We start from the raw sequence: 14,990 nt of genomic DNA on the forward strand, positions 1-14,990 counted from the left end.
TTTTTTTGTTGTTGTTGTTGTTTATTTTCTATCATGGTATTATTGTCCTAACAACTGAAATAGACATGCTCTTTCCTAATTTAAAAATTAAATGCATACAAGGCATTATTGTTAGTGTATTTTGTCTCTATGTCCTCATCGTTGTAACTGTGTCTTAGGCATCTTCCACTGCAGCTGATGTAGAAAGGACACTTGAACTACCTGCAACTCCTCGACTGATACTCCTTGGTATGTATAGAACTGTATGAAAGTATAGTCTATTTTATTACATAAGCCACTAAGGGTGTTTTTTTCTGTATTTCAGCAAACATGGTAAATGCTTTTGTACAACACTGAAAGGGACAGTTCACACAAAATAAATATTCTGCCATCTTTTACCCACACTCATGTCATTCCAAGCCCTTAAGACTTTTATTCATCTTTGGAAAACAAATGAATATATTAATAAAATTCTTTCATCATTTTTGTTCATCAATTGAAAGTCAAAAAAAGAAAAACCTTTGATGCTTCAAAAAGTTCATAAAGTTATTGTAAATGTATGAATTTCATTTCGTTCATTCATGTATAAACATTCATCATTGAGCATACATAGAGCAAATAAGCTCAAACATGCTTGCTTGACGTGAGAACCAATGAGGTTTGTTCTCGTCTGTCAGGCTAGCGCGTTTGAGTTTCCATTTACCCTGGATTTGACTGGACTTTTAATGGATGAACAGAAATGATGAAAGAATATTAAAAATAGCTTCATTTGTGTTTTGAAAATGAAAACTCTTTGAAAGTGAGGGTGATTAATTAATTACTAAATTTTCATTTTTTTAACCCTTCAACTATATTGAGCAAAAATATTGAGTTAAATAAATCATAAAAATTGCAGCAACAATTTCACAATACACAGTATATACACGTGTTGACTTCAGTGTCTGTCCTGACCAGTCCACAATCAGCATTTTGAAATGCATTTGTTATGTTAAAAGAACAGGGCTCTGTGACTAGGTAAAATGATTTCAGTTTCCCTTGCATTTATTTGCAATCTGGCAGTAGAAAATTAATATGTTATGTGACTGCCTGACATTGTTTTTTCTTTGGAATGTTTTAGGTGAAAAACCAGGAAGCTGCATTCATAAATGGATGATTAGTTTTGAGGGGCAAATAATCGGTGAGGGCATCCAGCCAAGTTTTCTGTCTGGACTTGCTGCTGTGTTTTCGACTTTCTACAATTTCAATGTGGAGTACCAAGCTGAGGCTGCATCCACGTTGGAATTCATTCAGAGGTTAGATGCTTAGATTCATATATTAATTTCTATTCACATTCTCGTTATGTAAACTTTTACCCACACTAATTCTGAATGTACGCATTTGTTTTTCAGGCGCTTCATTGGTATAAATCCTGAAAAAGGCACCAAGGGTGGACAAGTCCTATCAAAGCGGACAGGGAAGGTCGCCCACAAAAAGAAATCAGTCAACACTCGGGTTGCCAGTCTACTTAAGAAACTAATGGACTTTGAGTGGGACTTCATATAAGTGAACCCACTCATTCACTGACATACCACACACACACCTTACACATACTCTTCACACACGACAAAAACATGCTTTTAGTGTGTTAGTCGCACAATTTTTTCAGGTGTTCATTTTTGAATACCAACATTTTCACTTCATTCTTCATTGAATTCTTTCTTCATTCAGTAATTCTTATTCACTAATAATTCAGTAATTCTTATTCACTCAGTAGTTCTCTGAGTCACTCATTTAGTTTTTTCTAATGTTATATAAATGTTTTGTTTATTCAGTTAAACAAAAGTTTATTCTGAAGCTTAAGTTTTAGTCATTTCACTTGCATCAGCCACTAATTTTGAGAATATTTTGTGATTAAAGTGGCTTTTGTTTTTCAAAGTTTTAATAAAGCACGTTTTGAAGTTACACTGCATTGTGTTACATTTTTTATGTTTCAAAGGCTATATTTGTACATTGTATTAAAACATGATTTTATAGCAAAACTTCTAAGGGGTAATTCATAAAATCAAAGAAATATCTAGAAAAATAATTCCACCTTTTTTTCTTAGCAGTCCATTTCTCAATATAATAACATTTGTAGTTTACAGTTAAAAAAGGGCAAATAAACATTAATTAACTGTTAATGCTTTTGACAGTAATTTACTGTTAATGTAGAAAATAACAGCTTTATGCTGTATTTCCAAAAACAGTAACAAACTGTAAATTTCAACAACAGCAAGGCACTGTTAATTTAACAGTAACTTGCTGGCAACCGTGCTGCCAGTTACTTACTGTTTTTTAACGGGACAATTTTTAACAGTGCTGAATGTGATTGATTCTCACTCTAATGTTCTTGTTTTTTTTATCCATTAGGTTCGCTCTTGCTGTCCTGGAGGGCTCAGTAGAGCTGCCCACCCGGGAAGAGATGGAGAAGGAGGTGCAGAGAGAGATGCAACGAAAAAAAGACACAGGTGTGCAGGTGAAGCACCTGCTCAATTTGGACAAAGATCAGTGGGAGTATTAACTGGATCTGGCCAGGGTGGGCCGATTCACACCTCCTCAGTCAGTGTTTGAGAGTCTCTATGAAGAGGTGCGCAGACAGAGGCAGAAAGACCCACAGAAATACAGACAAAGCAACTATAGGCTCATTGATGCCACACAGTGGGAGATTTGGGAAGCTCCACCAGAACAGACTGATTGAGTTTAGCTACAGTCTGGGGACAAATGAATTGCGTTCACTTCCAGCTGGTTAGATTTTTTTTTTTTAAATGAAAGAGATTTCTGTATTTTATCCATTCAATAGCCTACGAAAGCGATCCGAGTTTCGCACATAAATGTAGTAAAACGTAGTGGGATATTTTGTCTATGGTTTTGTCTTTTATGATTGGCCATAATACCTGCAGGCTGCAGCCAATGGAAATGCTTCTAAATCGGTGCGCGTCCTTCTCCTATCACAGCACAGATCGTGAAAGCAGACTGTTTCAGGTGAATTATCTAGGATGAACCGTGATTTTCGCTGAAAATTTTTACTTTAACAGATTAGAAAATTTGATATGGATAAAGCTGTGTTTAACATACCTGAAATTATCCAGATTTTTATGTAAACTCTGTCTAAAAATAATGTCGTCGAGCCGAAAAGAGCTTGCATGAACTGAGATGAGTGAGCTTTTAATGATTATAAAGACAGTTGTGATGTTGATTTTATACAGCAGTTCAAAAAACAAGAAGTTAGAATTATGTTCATATTTTAATATGTCCATAATTTTAAGTACATTTTAGGAATACTGTTGTCTGATTTTGCTCTATTTCGTCAACGTAATTAGTTCCAAACAAAGTCGCATTTAAAACTTGGCGCATCTACCAAGCAAACATAGCGGTGTTTAGTTTATGAATTAATCAGCATTTTTGAACGAATCTAGTGAGTCAATGATTTAATCACCCGCTCACAAGGACAGTAGTCACTTGCTTCGTTCCTGAATGAATCAGCCGTTTGAACGAATTGATTGAATTAATGATTCAGTGACAAAGACAGTGACTTGCTGCCACCTACTGGCCCTTTTATTTTCATTTTAAAGTATCATTTCAGTGCTTAAAATCATTTAATATTTCTATATTCAAATGTCTTTTTTCTATTTTCAAACTTTATATTTAAAGTTTATATCTAACTCTAGCACTCTATTCTAATTCTATTCTTTAAAAAAACGTGCCCCTTTTAGACTTGCACTCTGTTCATTTACTAACTGCTTGTTTTTCTTTTCCTTGCTATGTGTACTGCGTTAAGCTAACTGAAACTTGTTATAGCACTTGCATATCATTGCTCTCTTGTTGATATTGATTGCTTCCATTGTCCTCATTTGTAAGTCGCTTTGGATAAAAGCGTCTGATAAATGACTAAATGTAAATGTAAAGCATTAATCTCATAATACTGCTGAATTTAAATGCATCCATGCCACTTCTGAGCCTCTTTTTATTGTTCAATTCAATCTATTGTTTTCAATTTAAAAAATATGTAAATAATAAATGTATGAATTTGAAATAAAAGATGACACATTCAATAAGGTTAGAAAAAATTACATTACAAAGATGCCCCAGCAAATCACTTTAAGGAGTCAAATATCTCCTCATAATGTGAAGGTAAATTTTTTGTCATTGATCAGAAGGTGCTCCTAAATTTTTAAAATGGTGTTTTTGAATCATTCTCCCTTTTTATTAAACACAAGGGCTCATATTAATGCTTACATTATTAGCCCCCCTCCGCCCCCTACCCTTTCCAATCTACAGTCCCCCCAGTGAATCTTGGCCATTTCCACCACTGGATATATGTGCTGAAGGAAGAAAAATCACTTATCACTTGTTTTTAGAGATCAAAGTTTTATGTTTTTTTTTTTTTTTTTTCATAGGTGTATGTCAAACTTTATTGTTGTCTAGATGTATGTCAAGATTTGCATTTTCAATTTAAATTTTTTCATTTATTGGCATAACAAAAAATAAAATATTACAATTGAGTTAAGTTTAATTTAAACATAATGACTGAAATGTTCATTTAAACATTTACATGATTTACAAAATATTTTACTATTAGTTATGTTCTTATTTCGCTTGAATGACAGCAACATACGAGCCCTGTGAGCTCCACAATTCAGTAAAAAAAATAATAATTGTATCAATGACCCATATAGCCTACATATATGTACATAAATGGGTCAGTAACATAACACTCCTTATTTTCTGTCTAAAAAAAAAAGAAATATGTCTCATTAAAATGCAAACCATTCCTAGGAAAAAATAATGTTGGCATATATATTTTGGTAATATCTTTATTTATTTTATTTTTTTATGCACTTAAAATAATGTTGTTGTCATGCAATAACACTTTAGAATATAATGCTATTTTTTTAATGGATACACAACTTGACACTTTATAGTCATTAAACATCATTTTAAAGATTTTTAATATTCCACATTCCATTTTTACTGTATGATCCTGCAAAATAAAATCATTTCTTCTTTCAAACGTTTTCCGTCTTCATTTTAGTGACTAATTTTGTAGATAAACATTTTTTAAACTTCATCTTAACTCAAGGCAATTAAGCAACCTCGAGCTCCTCCAGAAATATTCTAATATTTACACAGAGATGCGATGTGAAGTTTATGTTAGGCTTGAAGGGGATGTGATTTTCTACATTATTCAAGCATTGCATCACAGCTTTCATCAGCAGTGTGAACAACACGCCACAGTCCCGCAGACTTTCCCATCTGCTCGTAGTCTTCATCTCCCAACATGTGAAATCGGACACCTACTTTCTCAACCCGTCCCAAACAGTCTTATCTGCACTTCCAGCTGTCACTATAACACTATACAAAACATTCACGCGCAATTCAAACTTTAACAGCAGCAACTGACTTCAAAAGTTTGACATCGATAAAAGTCGCCGTTTAAGAAAACATAAGAGAAGAAACTCGGACGGAGGGCGGGAGGAAAGGGAAAGCCAGAGGGGTGTTTCCTCGCCAGGAGAGGAAGGATTAAAGTAGTCAGAAATAATTCATTAAACAGCGTGAAATGTCTAAATACATTGACTTTTAGATGACAGTCGCGATGTCGACATCAGTTTTCCGATAAAAGGTGAGTAAATTCATGTCTCTTCTAGAAAAGACAACAGGAACCGGAGGGGCTCAGTGACGATACGATTCAGCTTTGACAATACTAAAATTGAGTATAAAGTTTATGAATAATAGAAAGAAAGAAAACATTTTGGTGGTTTCTTTTTAAAGACTCGCGTATTAGTCGTGCGTCATGAAGCAAACAGAAACGCTCCTTCATTTTAATGTGACAGAGTGTGCTGGACTTGTTTTCTCTGAAACCAGGAATTTTAATGTAGCATGGCTTTCTTTAAAGGTCTGGAATGAAATTAAATGCCCTAGTGTATTATTTGAAGGGTAATTTCATTTCATTTGGTCCCTCATGAACATGTAAACAATGACATTAACAGCGAAAAACAGATACCAACTTTTACTCTTTCTGCAGGCATTTTCTTATAGCCAGAGTAGCCTATATGTGTATCTGTATACAAAACAAAAATGTGGTCAATGTATTTTTTCTCCATGAGAATGTCTTTTGGCCTGTTCTCAGCCATGTTTCCCAATTCTCCTAAGTGTATTACGAAATATGCACATTATGATTGCAAAATTTGCTGTAAAACTGTCCACTGTTGCTTTTTCAAGGCATACCTACATATCAACATACACTACCATTTAAAAGTTTGGGGTCCATTGGGTCATTTAAAGAAATTAATACTTTTATTCAGCAAAGATGTATTAAATTGTCCAAAAGCGACTCTCGAGTCATTTATAATGTTAAGTCATTTATAACAAAATATTTATATTTTGAATAAATGCTGCTATTTTGGCCTTTCTATTCATCAAAGAATCCTGAAACAAAAGGTTTTTCCACAAAAATATAAAAAATATTTTCAACATTGATTGGAATCAGAAATATTTCTTGAGCAGCATATTAGAATGATATTTGAAGGATCACATGACACTGAAGACTGGACTAATGATGCTGAAAATTCAGCTTTGACATCACATAAATAAATGTATATTAAAATATGTTAAAATAAAATAAAAACAGTTGTTTTAAATTGTAATAATATTTCACAATATTACTGTTTACTGCATTTTGATCAAATAAATGCAGCCTTGGTGAGCATAAGAGATTTCTTTCAAAAACATTAAAAAATCTTACCAACCCCAAAATTTTGAATGATGTCCATTGCATTTCAAAATCTTGATTGCCACAAAACACTTTATATGACTTAAAGACATTCTGATAGAATCTTTAAGAAATGTGCTTTAAAAAATCACCTTTCAGACTAGAAAACACAAATTTTCTTGAGTCACCCTGGATTTTTTTTATTTTTTATATATATAATTTTTTGTTTAGCTTCATGAAAGGTTTTGAAAAATGATTTTAAGTCTTAGTCTTTATATATTTTATAATACGTAACATTCATTGACTTTAAATGCATGTGCTTGTGGCCTGTCTATGCTGGACTAGCATCACTCTCCAACGGATGGAGGAGAATCCAGAGAGCGACAGGCATTATGAGAGGACCACTGATGACCCCTCACCCTCTGGCCAGGGGACCAAACAGCAGAGTGAGGAGTCCCCCCTGGGGGATCACGACCTTCCCATCATGCAATGGGAAGATTTAAGTTTGCGAATTGCAGAGTTAGAAAGGCAGGAAGAGGAAAGAAGGAAAAAAGCAGAGGTAACATTTTATCAGGACTTTATATACATTAATTTATTAAAATATTAATTTTAAATATTCAAAATACAGTGAAGACCTCCTTATGTTTCAGAGTCTGGGTTTATCAGAGCGAGACAGAATACTTGGATGCTGGACAGAGTCAAAACACCATTCACTTCACCTGGTGCCATGGGCGGATGAGAACGACTACAGTCCCTGCCGTGTCCCTGTCATAACGTCACGGTATTCTGCATGTGCAGGTTCATAATCTTTAGCTACTTTGTTCTGATGTTCTGTTTTATGTGTGCTGCGTGTTTCCACCCTTCAGGTTTAATAGTCCTAAAAATCTTCAGCTGTGTTTCATCAACAACAGTGAGAGTGAGGAGGAGGATGACGAAGGATTATTTAGCAAAGAGGTGGGTGCAGAGAGTGGTGATAGTAGTTTCCCTGAGTTGTATCTCAGGTCATGATTTATGAGGTTGCAAAAGGCATTAAGTTTTTGTCATCCTCAGAGCTCGTGTGAGGCAGAGGTACGAGGAAATTGCTCTCGGGGGCTAAAACAGGAAGTAAAAGCAGCACTCAGGGCTCTCAGAGACGAGCTATGGGCCGAACAGAAGGAGAAAGAGGTGAGAGGTTTCAAAGGCATAGTTCACTCAGCAGTCTTGCATGGCTGTCTTTCTTCCATGGAACACAAAAGGAGAATGCGTTGGGTGGTTTATACATGCGATTACAAAAAAACGAGAAAAACAAAACAAAATGGAGCTTGTAATGAGGACTGAAGCTTTCAAGTTTCAAAATGGATTATAAAACACCATAAAAGTGTCATTCAAGATATCTACTTTTGTGTTCCACAGAATAAAGTTAGACAAGATCACATAAGGGTGAGTAAATGATGACGGAAAAGCAGACTTGTTTCCGGTATTTTTCCCTTTCATTTTCTCCACAGGGATTTCAAAAAATTCTTCAATAAAAAGTTCAACCAACTCTGGGATGATTCACAACATTACAAACTTTCATTTGAAGCATAAAATTACCTAGCTATAATATGTAGACGAATTAGCTTATGCTCATCAAGGCAGTATTCATTTGATCAAAATTACAGTAAAAAACGTAATATTGTGAAATATTATTACAATTTCAAAGGGGGTTTTAATTCTGGAATGTCACTGGTGTACTCTGTGCCTTTAAGGCAATGGAGTGTAAGATTTCAGCGTTATCTGAATGTAATCCCTTATGTGTTTTTGTGTGTGTGTGTGTGTGTGACTCTCGTGGTGGTAATTTCTCTGGTATTTATATTTTGCATATTTTTGTTTTATTTTCAGCAAGCCACCCACAGTAACATGAGCATAAGGAGAAAGACTCTTAGCCTTAGTGATCTGCAGACATGCTCTTCACTGCAGCTGAAAGCGCTCAGGGCTTCGCTGAATGACTATGGTGGTAATTTCTCTGGTATTTATATTTTGCATATTTTTGTTTTATTTTCAGCAAGCCACCCACAGTAACATGAGCATAAGGAGAAAGACTCTTAGCCTTAGTGATCTGCAGACATGCTCTTCACTGCAGCTGAAAGCGCTCAGGGCTTCGCTGAATGAGGACATTCAAGGTATCTTTTTCCTCAGTGATACAATTTGCAGTCACTGAACTGCAGCAACCACATTTTCAATCAGTAATACAACTCACTAATGTCTTACAATTTTCATGCTTCTTTAAACTGTTTTCCAAAAATGTTTTTGCACTTTAAAATGACATTGATTTTTACTCATGCACTAATTTGATTCGTGCTTTTAGATTTGAGCTCAGAACTGGTGAAACATCTCGTAGTACGGGACCATCTTCAGACTAAGCAAGATGCTTTGCTCCTGGATGTACAGGATATGACATCATTATGAACGATTTTTGTTTTGAACACTGCGTAACTGCAGTTTAACGTTGGCACTTTCTGAAAGCAGTAATTTACTGTTACTCATCATATGGACTAACAAAGGCCAGAATATCCTGTTTATTCTTGAAGAAATGTAGCCCTCTCAGAAACTTTTGTTAAAATGTGAGTCACATTGATTATAGTCACAAGTTTTATTGTGGGAAAAAAGTGCCTTATAACGAACCCTAATGGCTCTGATTCATATGTCACTTACGGTTTAATTTTGCTTTCGTAAATAGAGAATAAATTAAGCTGCTGTCAAAGCCATATGTGCTATAACTGTGATGTATTAATCATCAGTTAGGCTACTTTAAGCATTGCATTGAAATACATTATATGTAATCGTCATGAAAATATAAACGTGGGCATTTTGCTGTCTTATGAATGTGCCTTACAACTTTCCTGTGTATCAAACTTACACATGAGGCTGAAGTATATCTCAGTGCTAAATATTCACAATAATTTAATAAATCATTTATTTTATATTTTATACACAGTCATTAGCCTTTTTTGTGGAACTGAAAAGGCAGTTATGGCATACATACTCTGCATTAAAAGATCATTTAAGGTCCTTTTGTGTTTCCTCGGATTGCTAGACACCCTCTTGAAGGTGCCTCAAATATCCCAGAAAGGAATTATAGATTAAAGTCATAATTAATGTTGTGGTATTTCTTTTTAATGAAATAATAAATAAAATAAAATGCACATTGTATATTATGTGTATTGTATATATTATATATTATGCATTTGTATGAATGACACTTGTAGCAGAATAAATGTGTAATTTGCTGACTTTCTTCAACACAGTATTTCCCACAGTATTGATTTGAAGTGACTTTCATTATATTACAGGAATAGGTCACCCAAAAATTAAAATTTACTGAAAATGAACTCACCCTCTGGCCATTAAAGATGTAGATGAGTTTGTTTCTTCATCTGAATACTTTTGGAGAAATTTAGCAATACATCACTTGCTCACTAATGGATCCTCTGCAGTAAATGGGTGCCGTCAGAATGAGAGTCCAAACAGCTGATAAAAACATCACAATAATCCACACAAAATTCACACTTGCTTCCGGCTAAAATACGAGTCCTCTAACCATAATATTGCTTTCTTCAATGAAAAAAATTGTCTCATCAGAAGAGAAAAATGCACAGATCAAGCACTGTTTACAAATCAAAACAGCCAAAATAGTTCTAAACAAATATGTTGATGAATTTTGATGTGAGAGGACAACAGAGGATGAACTTTTACATTGGGAGAAGTGTCATTATGGATTTTGGACTTGTATTTTGTTTCACTTCACAAAATGTTAATAATGGGCTGGAGTAATATTGTGGATTATTGTGATGTTTTTATCGGCTGTTTTAATTCATTTAATTACATGAGCAAGGGCTGCAATGCTAAATTTCTCCAAATATGTTCTTAAGAAGAAACAAACTCAACTACATCTTGGAGGACCTAAGGGTGAGTAAATTTTCAGTAAATCTTCATTTCTCTGTGAACTGTTCCATTAATGAAAATGCAAATTTATATACATATGAGTTAATAAGAACACATATTTGGTCTGAAAACAGAAATGACTGAGTATTACTGGTGAGGGTTATGACTTAAGACAAAACTTGTTTAGCCCTGGTATGCTTTAAATACCATGTTTTACATATAGTGAACCGGTTGCTGTACATAAATGTACTCGACTGCATGCGACTCAGCTGACTGACTGACCATTCATGCACAGTGAACAGCGAGGGAGTGAGAGAGGGCACAGAGACCAGAGAGAAAAGAAGAAAGCACACAGAATAACTGATTAGTAAAACCTAGCAGATCTGGATACCAAACTGAGAAAGCAATTCGTAAACAGGGACTGTAGTTCAAGAAGTGCAGCAAAAAGTACCCGGCACTGAACTTTTCAACCTGACCTTTTATCAAATGTGTGAAGAAATGAATGCATTTTGGCTGCTCATTGAAGTTACCTTTTTTCTTGACCTTTAAGCAGGTAAGATATTTCATTTAGATCTACTTTCAGTGGTCTACATTTATCATAACAAACTTTGCTTTAATACTATAAAAAATAAATTTGCTTTAAATGAATAAGGATGACCTATACAGTCTTTTCTGATCTCAATAATACTATCACACTTTTTCTAATTTACATTTTCTAACTTTTAATAATCAAATCATGGTGTTTATAATCGATACACATTTTGTGTTGAACTGCACGCATTTCTTGTCTGAATGAATGGGAATTAATTATTTACTGGAACATACCTGCAAGGACACATGATATTGTAATACCAAAACTGCCTCTGTAGTACACAAGCATATTCATTAAGAAACAAACTCAAGTATTTCATGAACCAAACATGGAGACATTGTCATTACTGCTCCATGTTATGTAGGTATACCATGCATATAGATGAATGCATCATCCATGTCTAGCCATAAATTAGGCATCTTAATGTACACGCTTTGCAGTTTTTATTGAAAAAGGGGCAGTTGGGTCAGGTGACGCGTTCTTAATTTATATGAAGAAAAACTGCAAAGCGAAAGAACTCGTCCAATACATGGGACTCAAAAAATGGGGGATGTAAAGATGAATGAAGGGTTTACAGAATGGTTTGTTACTGATTGATGGGGTAATAGACCAGAAGAGGTCTATTCAATAGGTTCAGCACTATAGACAGATAAAGTTGAAGGGCTGGGTCATTGGTCAACCTGCTGTTTGCTTGGAAATAAAATATAGGACAGACTGCCAGAAAGTTCAGATTTACAATGCAATCACGGTTCCTCTGTTTTCTATATCTTGGAGCGATGTCCTCACAGGATATCCTGAAAGTTGAAGAATGTGGAGCTTCTAGATTGAATTGAAGAGGTATCAAGAAGACAGTGATGTGGCTCTGAAGTTACAAGGACAGCTGATCATGAAGACCACGACTTCAATCTCCAACGTATCACTGCAGCCAGATGTTCATAACCACAGCGCACTGCACAGCTGCAGCATGGACGAGTCCTACAAGTATATCATCTTGCCTCTATGCTACTCCTTGACCTTCTTGCTCAGCCTCGTCCTGAACTCCACCGTCCTCCTGCGGTCCTACCAGTGCAGGAGCGGCCGTCAGTGGAACACTTCGCTAATCTACATGGTCAATCTGGCCTCCACGGATCTGATGTACAGCTTGTCGCTGCCGTTCCTCGTGGCCAGCTACGTGATGCGTGACCATTGGGTTTTTGGAGACTTCATGTGCAGGCTGGTGCGTTTTTTGTTTTACTTCAACCTGTACTGCAGCATCTTCTTCCTCACCTGTATATCCGTCCATCGCTACATGGGCATCTGCCATCCTATCAGAACCATCGCCTTGGAGAGCAAGCGGGCGGTTAGGGGCATTTGCGCAACTGTTTGGGTCATTGTGTTCATACTTACATGCCCAATCGTCCGGTTTGCCAAAACAGGGGATGTTTTGAGGAAAATCAGAGGTGGGATGAACAAAGGAACCAATTCTTGGTTGGAAAATAGGGGCGATGCTGGAAAAGTCGAGGTGGAGGTATACAGGAACTGTTGGGATGACGCAATAGATAGTGAGTTTTCTGAATACGTGCCTTATGGAATCGTTCTACACCTTCTGGGCTTCTTCTTCCCTTTTATCGTCATTGCATGGTGTTACTCGCAGGTGGTGTGGACAATCTTTCAGACGCTTCACTCCCAGCCACAGGTGCAAGAGGAAGGGGGAATGTGCGGCGGGATCGAAGGGGTCAAAGACAGGACATCCGTGTCCATCTCCGGCTCTCAACATGCACCGTACCTCAACAGGCGGCGCAAGTCCATCAAAACCATCATCACCATCACCATCCTGTTCGCACTGTGCTTCCTGCCCTTCCACATCACACACACGCTCTTCCTCGTCCTCAAGGAAACGAAGGCCGTTGAGTGCCAAACCATGCGGATGGTTTCCATTTGCTACAAAATCACTCGGCCGCTGGCTTCCTGCAATTCCTGGCTCAATGCTCTCCTTTATTTCATAACAGGAGACAAAAGCTTAGCCTGCTGTGGACGGACCAACGCCGGTCATAACACCCACCTGCTTGGCCTTTACAGATTCTTGGAGGACAGAGAGAGGCTGAGGATCAAGAGCAAGGCAATTCACATAAAGCAGAGGAAGCTCATGAAAGTGACTCGAAATCTTCAGGAATAACATAGATGAGGTCGGGAATGCACGATCTCTAAGGGACAGACCTACTTTAAATGCTATAGCTTTCATATTATTTATTATTTAATATATTTCACACAATCTTGAGTATTGCAGTATGTTTTATGCTAGTATGTGACCGAGCAGTTATCCTCCCACCTCTTTTAAACATAATGTTTTTGTGTTTGTGATGGATATTTGGTGAGCAAAAAATTCAGAATCAGTAAATATTATTGAAATAATAATTCATGAAAGTTTAAAGCTGGCATTTCTTAAGCACAAAGTAATTTATTAATTGCTAACTGACTAGAAGTAAAGTACAGGCCAAAATAATATACAAAAGAAACAGGAAACAAAAAGTTACTCATTTACATCTTGTGACAATTAAAACGATTTGTTCACACTATTAGCAAGGCTAATATGACCTGCATGCTGTCAAGATCCTGAAACTTTGGAACTCTGCATACTTTTACAATTTCATAAAGATGCTGTAGTGAATAAAAACTCATTTTTAATATATGTCAAAAGTTAAAGCTCAAACTAAAGCTTAAACTCAAAAACACACACACTTTCAGCTCATTGTAAATGGTCATGCTTCATTTATGCTTGAATTGTAATTCCTAAGCATTCGCTAATTCAGAAGCAACACCAGACATTTGTTTTTATGAATTTTTTATGAAATATTGTTCACACTGGTAGAATAAACTTTATAAATAACTTAATTTTATTTTGTTTAAATTGATGTTTACCTTGTTAGACATGGTTTTAAAAGAAACACACACACACTTTCAGACTACCACTGAGGTCATGCTTGAATATGTAAGAGATTAAAATTCATAAGAAATGACCAATTCATAAACAGCTGTAGATATTTGTTTCATGAATGTTGTGATAAAATTAACTTAACTTTTTAATTTTATTTTGTTAAATATGTTTACCTTAAATATATACACACTTTCAAATACCATTGTGGTAAATGGTTAATCTTGAATATGTAATAGTGTAAAATATATACAAATTCACAATTAAAGCAAAATCCATATTTGTCATATGAATGTAATTTACATTGACAGAATTTATTTGGCAGCATTTTACAATGAGGTTTGATTTGTTAAAAGTAGTTAATGCTTTCGGAATCATGAACGAAAAATTAACAATACTTTTACAGCATTTAACATCTAATACATTTACTTTGTTCAAATACAGTTTTGTAGTGTATTGCTGATGTGTGATGGTTTAGTATGACTGTCATGCATCCCAAGGTGACTCTTTTGAATTAATCCTCAATGAAAATAACCCTAAATATTTACCCTTTTTCTTTCATTAATCGTATTACGTGTTGTTTTAATCAGATTAATCTGAAAAGCAAACTCTATATATCTTGCAATAAGGCCAGAATAATTGGCAGAAGAATAAGCAGTAAATACTGTAGCTGTACGCCACATATTCACTTGTCTTGAGCACAGTGCTTTATCTCTGCGTGTAATTCTCTTGTTGACCAGAGCGAGGCGCTGTTGTACAAGGGGATGCACAATCTCTATTTGGTTGCGGGAAATATGTTTTATTTTCTAAATTAAGAAATGACCGAAAACTTTTAATGTATCCCGTGTTTCAGACTGTATCAGCAGACACTTTTAGAT

The 14,990-nt window shown here is 35.6% G+C and overlaps 2 protein-coding genes, 1 long non-coding RNA gene and 1 pseudogene across 3 annotated transcripts in view; all 4 read left to right on the plus strand.

The window, feature by feature from the left end:
* LOC107742342 (uncharacterized) overlaps window positions 1–1,838 on the plus strand; it is a 2,598-nt gene extending 760 nt beyond the window's left edge. Inside the window, exons 2-4 of the long non-coding RNA XR_001640301.1 lie at window positions 159–228; window positions 1,097–1,271; window positions 1,368–1,838. This is a non-coding gene — a long non-coding RNA (uncharacterized LOC107742342). The remainder of the gene's footprint in view (window positions 1–158; window positions 229–1,096; window positions 1,272–1,367) is intronic.
* Window positions 1–2,734, plus strand: part of LOC107742341 (flavin-containing monooxygenase FMO GS-OX-like 2) — a 10,646-nt pseudogene extending 7,912 nt beyond the window's left edge.
* Window positions 2,735–5,287: 2,553 nt separating this feature from the next.
* Window positions 5,288–9,945, plus strand: LOC107742402 (schwannomin-interacting protein 1-like). The gene is made up of 7 exons (XM_016555344.1): window positions 5,288–5,617; window positions 7,052–7,265; window positions 7,357–7,487; window positions 7,573–7,660; window positions 7,757–7,870; window positions 8,730–8,847; window positions 9,033–9,945. The coding sequence occupies exons 2-7, from the start codon at window positions 7,068–7,070 to the stop codon at window positions 9,131–9,133; spliced, it is 750 nt and encodes a 249-aa protein (XP_016410830.1). The 5' UTR covers window positions 5,288–5,617; window positions 7,052–7,067; the 3' UTR covers window positions 9,134–9,945.
* A 2,142-nt stretch (window positions 9,946–12,087) lies between these two features.
* Window positions 12,088–13,356, plus strand: LOC107742403 (P2Y purinoceptor 3-like). The gene has a single exon (XM_016555346.1). It carries the CDS (start codon window positions 12,088–12,090, stop codon window positions 13,354–13,356), a length of 1,269 nt encoding a protein of 422 aa, XP_016410832.1.
* Window positions 13,357–14,990: the final 1,634 nt, after the last annotated feature.

Source organism: Sinocyclocheilus rhinocerous, unplaced genomic scaffold (assembly GCF_001515625.1).
Source record: "Sinocyclocheilus rhinocerous isolate Xijiao unplaced genomic scaffold, SAMN03320098_v1.1 scaffold1127, whole genome shotgun sequence".
Taxonomy (NCBI): Eukaryota; Metazoa; Chordata; class Actinopteri; order Cypriniformes; family Cyprinidae; genus Sinocyclocheilus; species Sinocyclocheilus rhinocerous.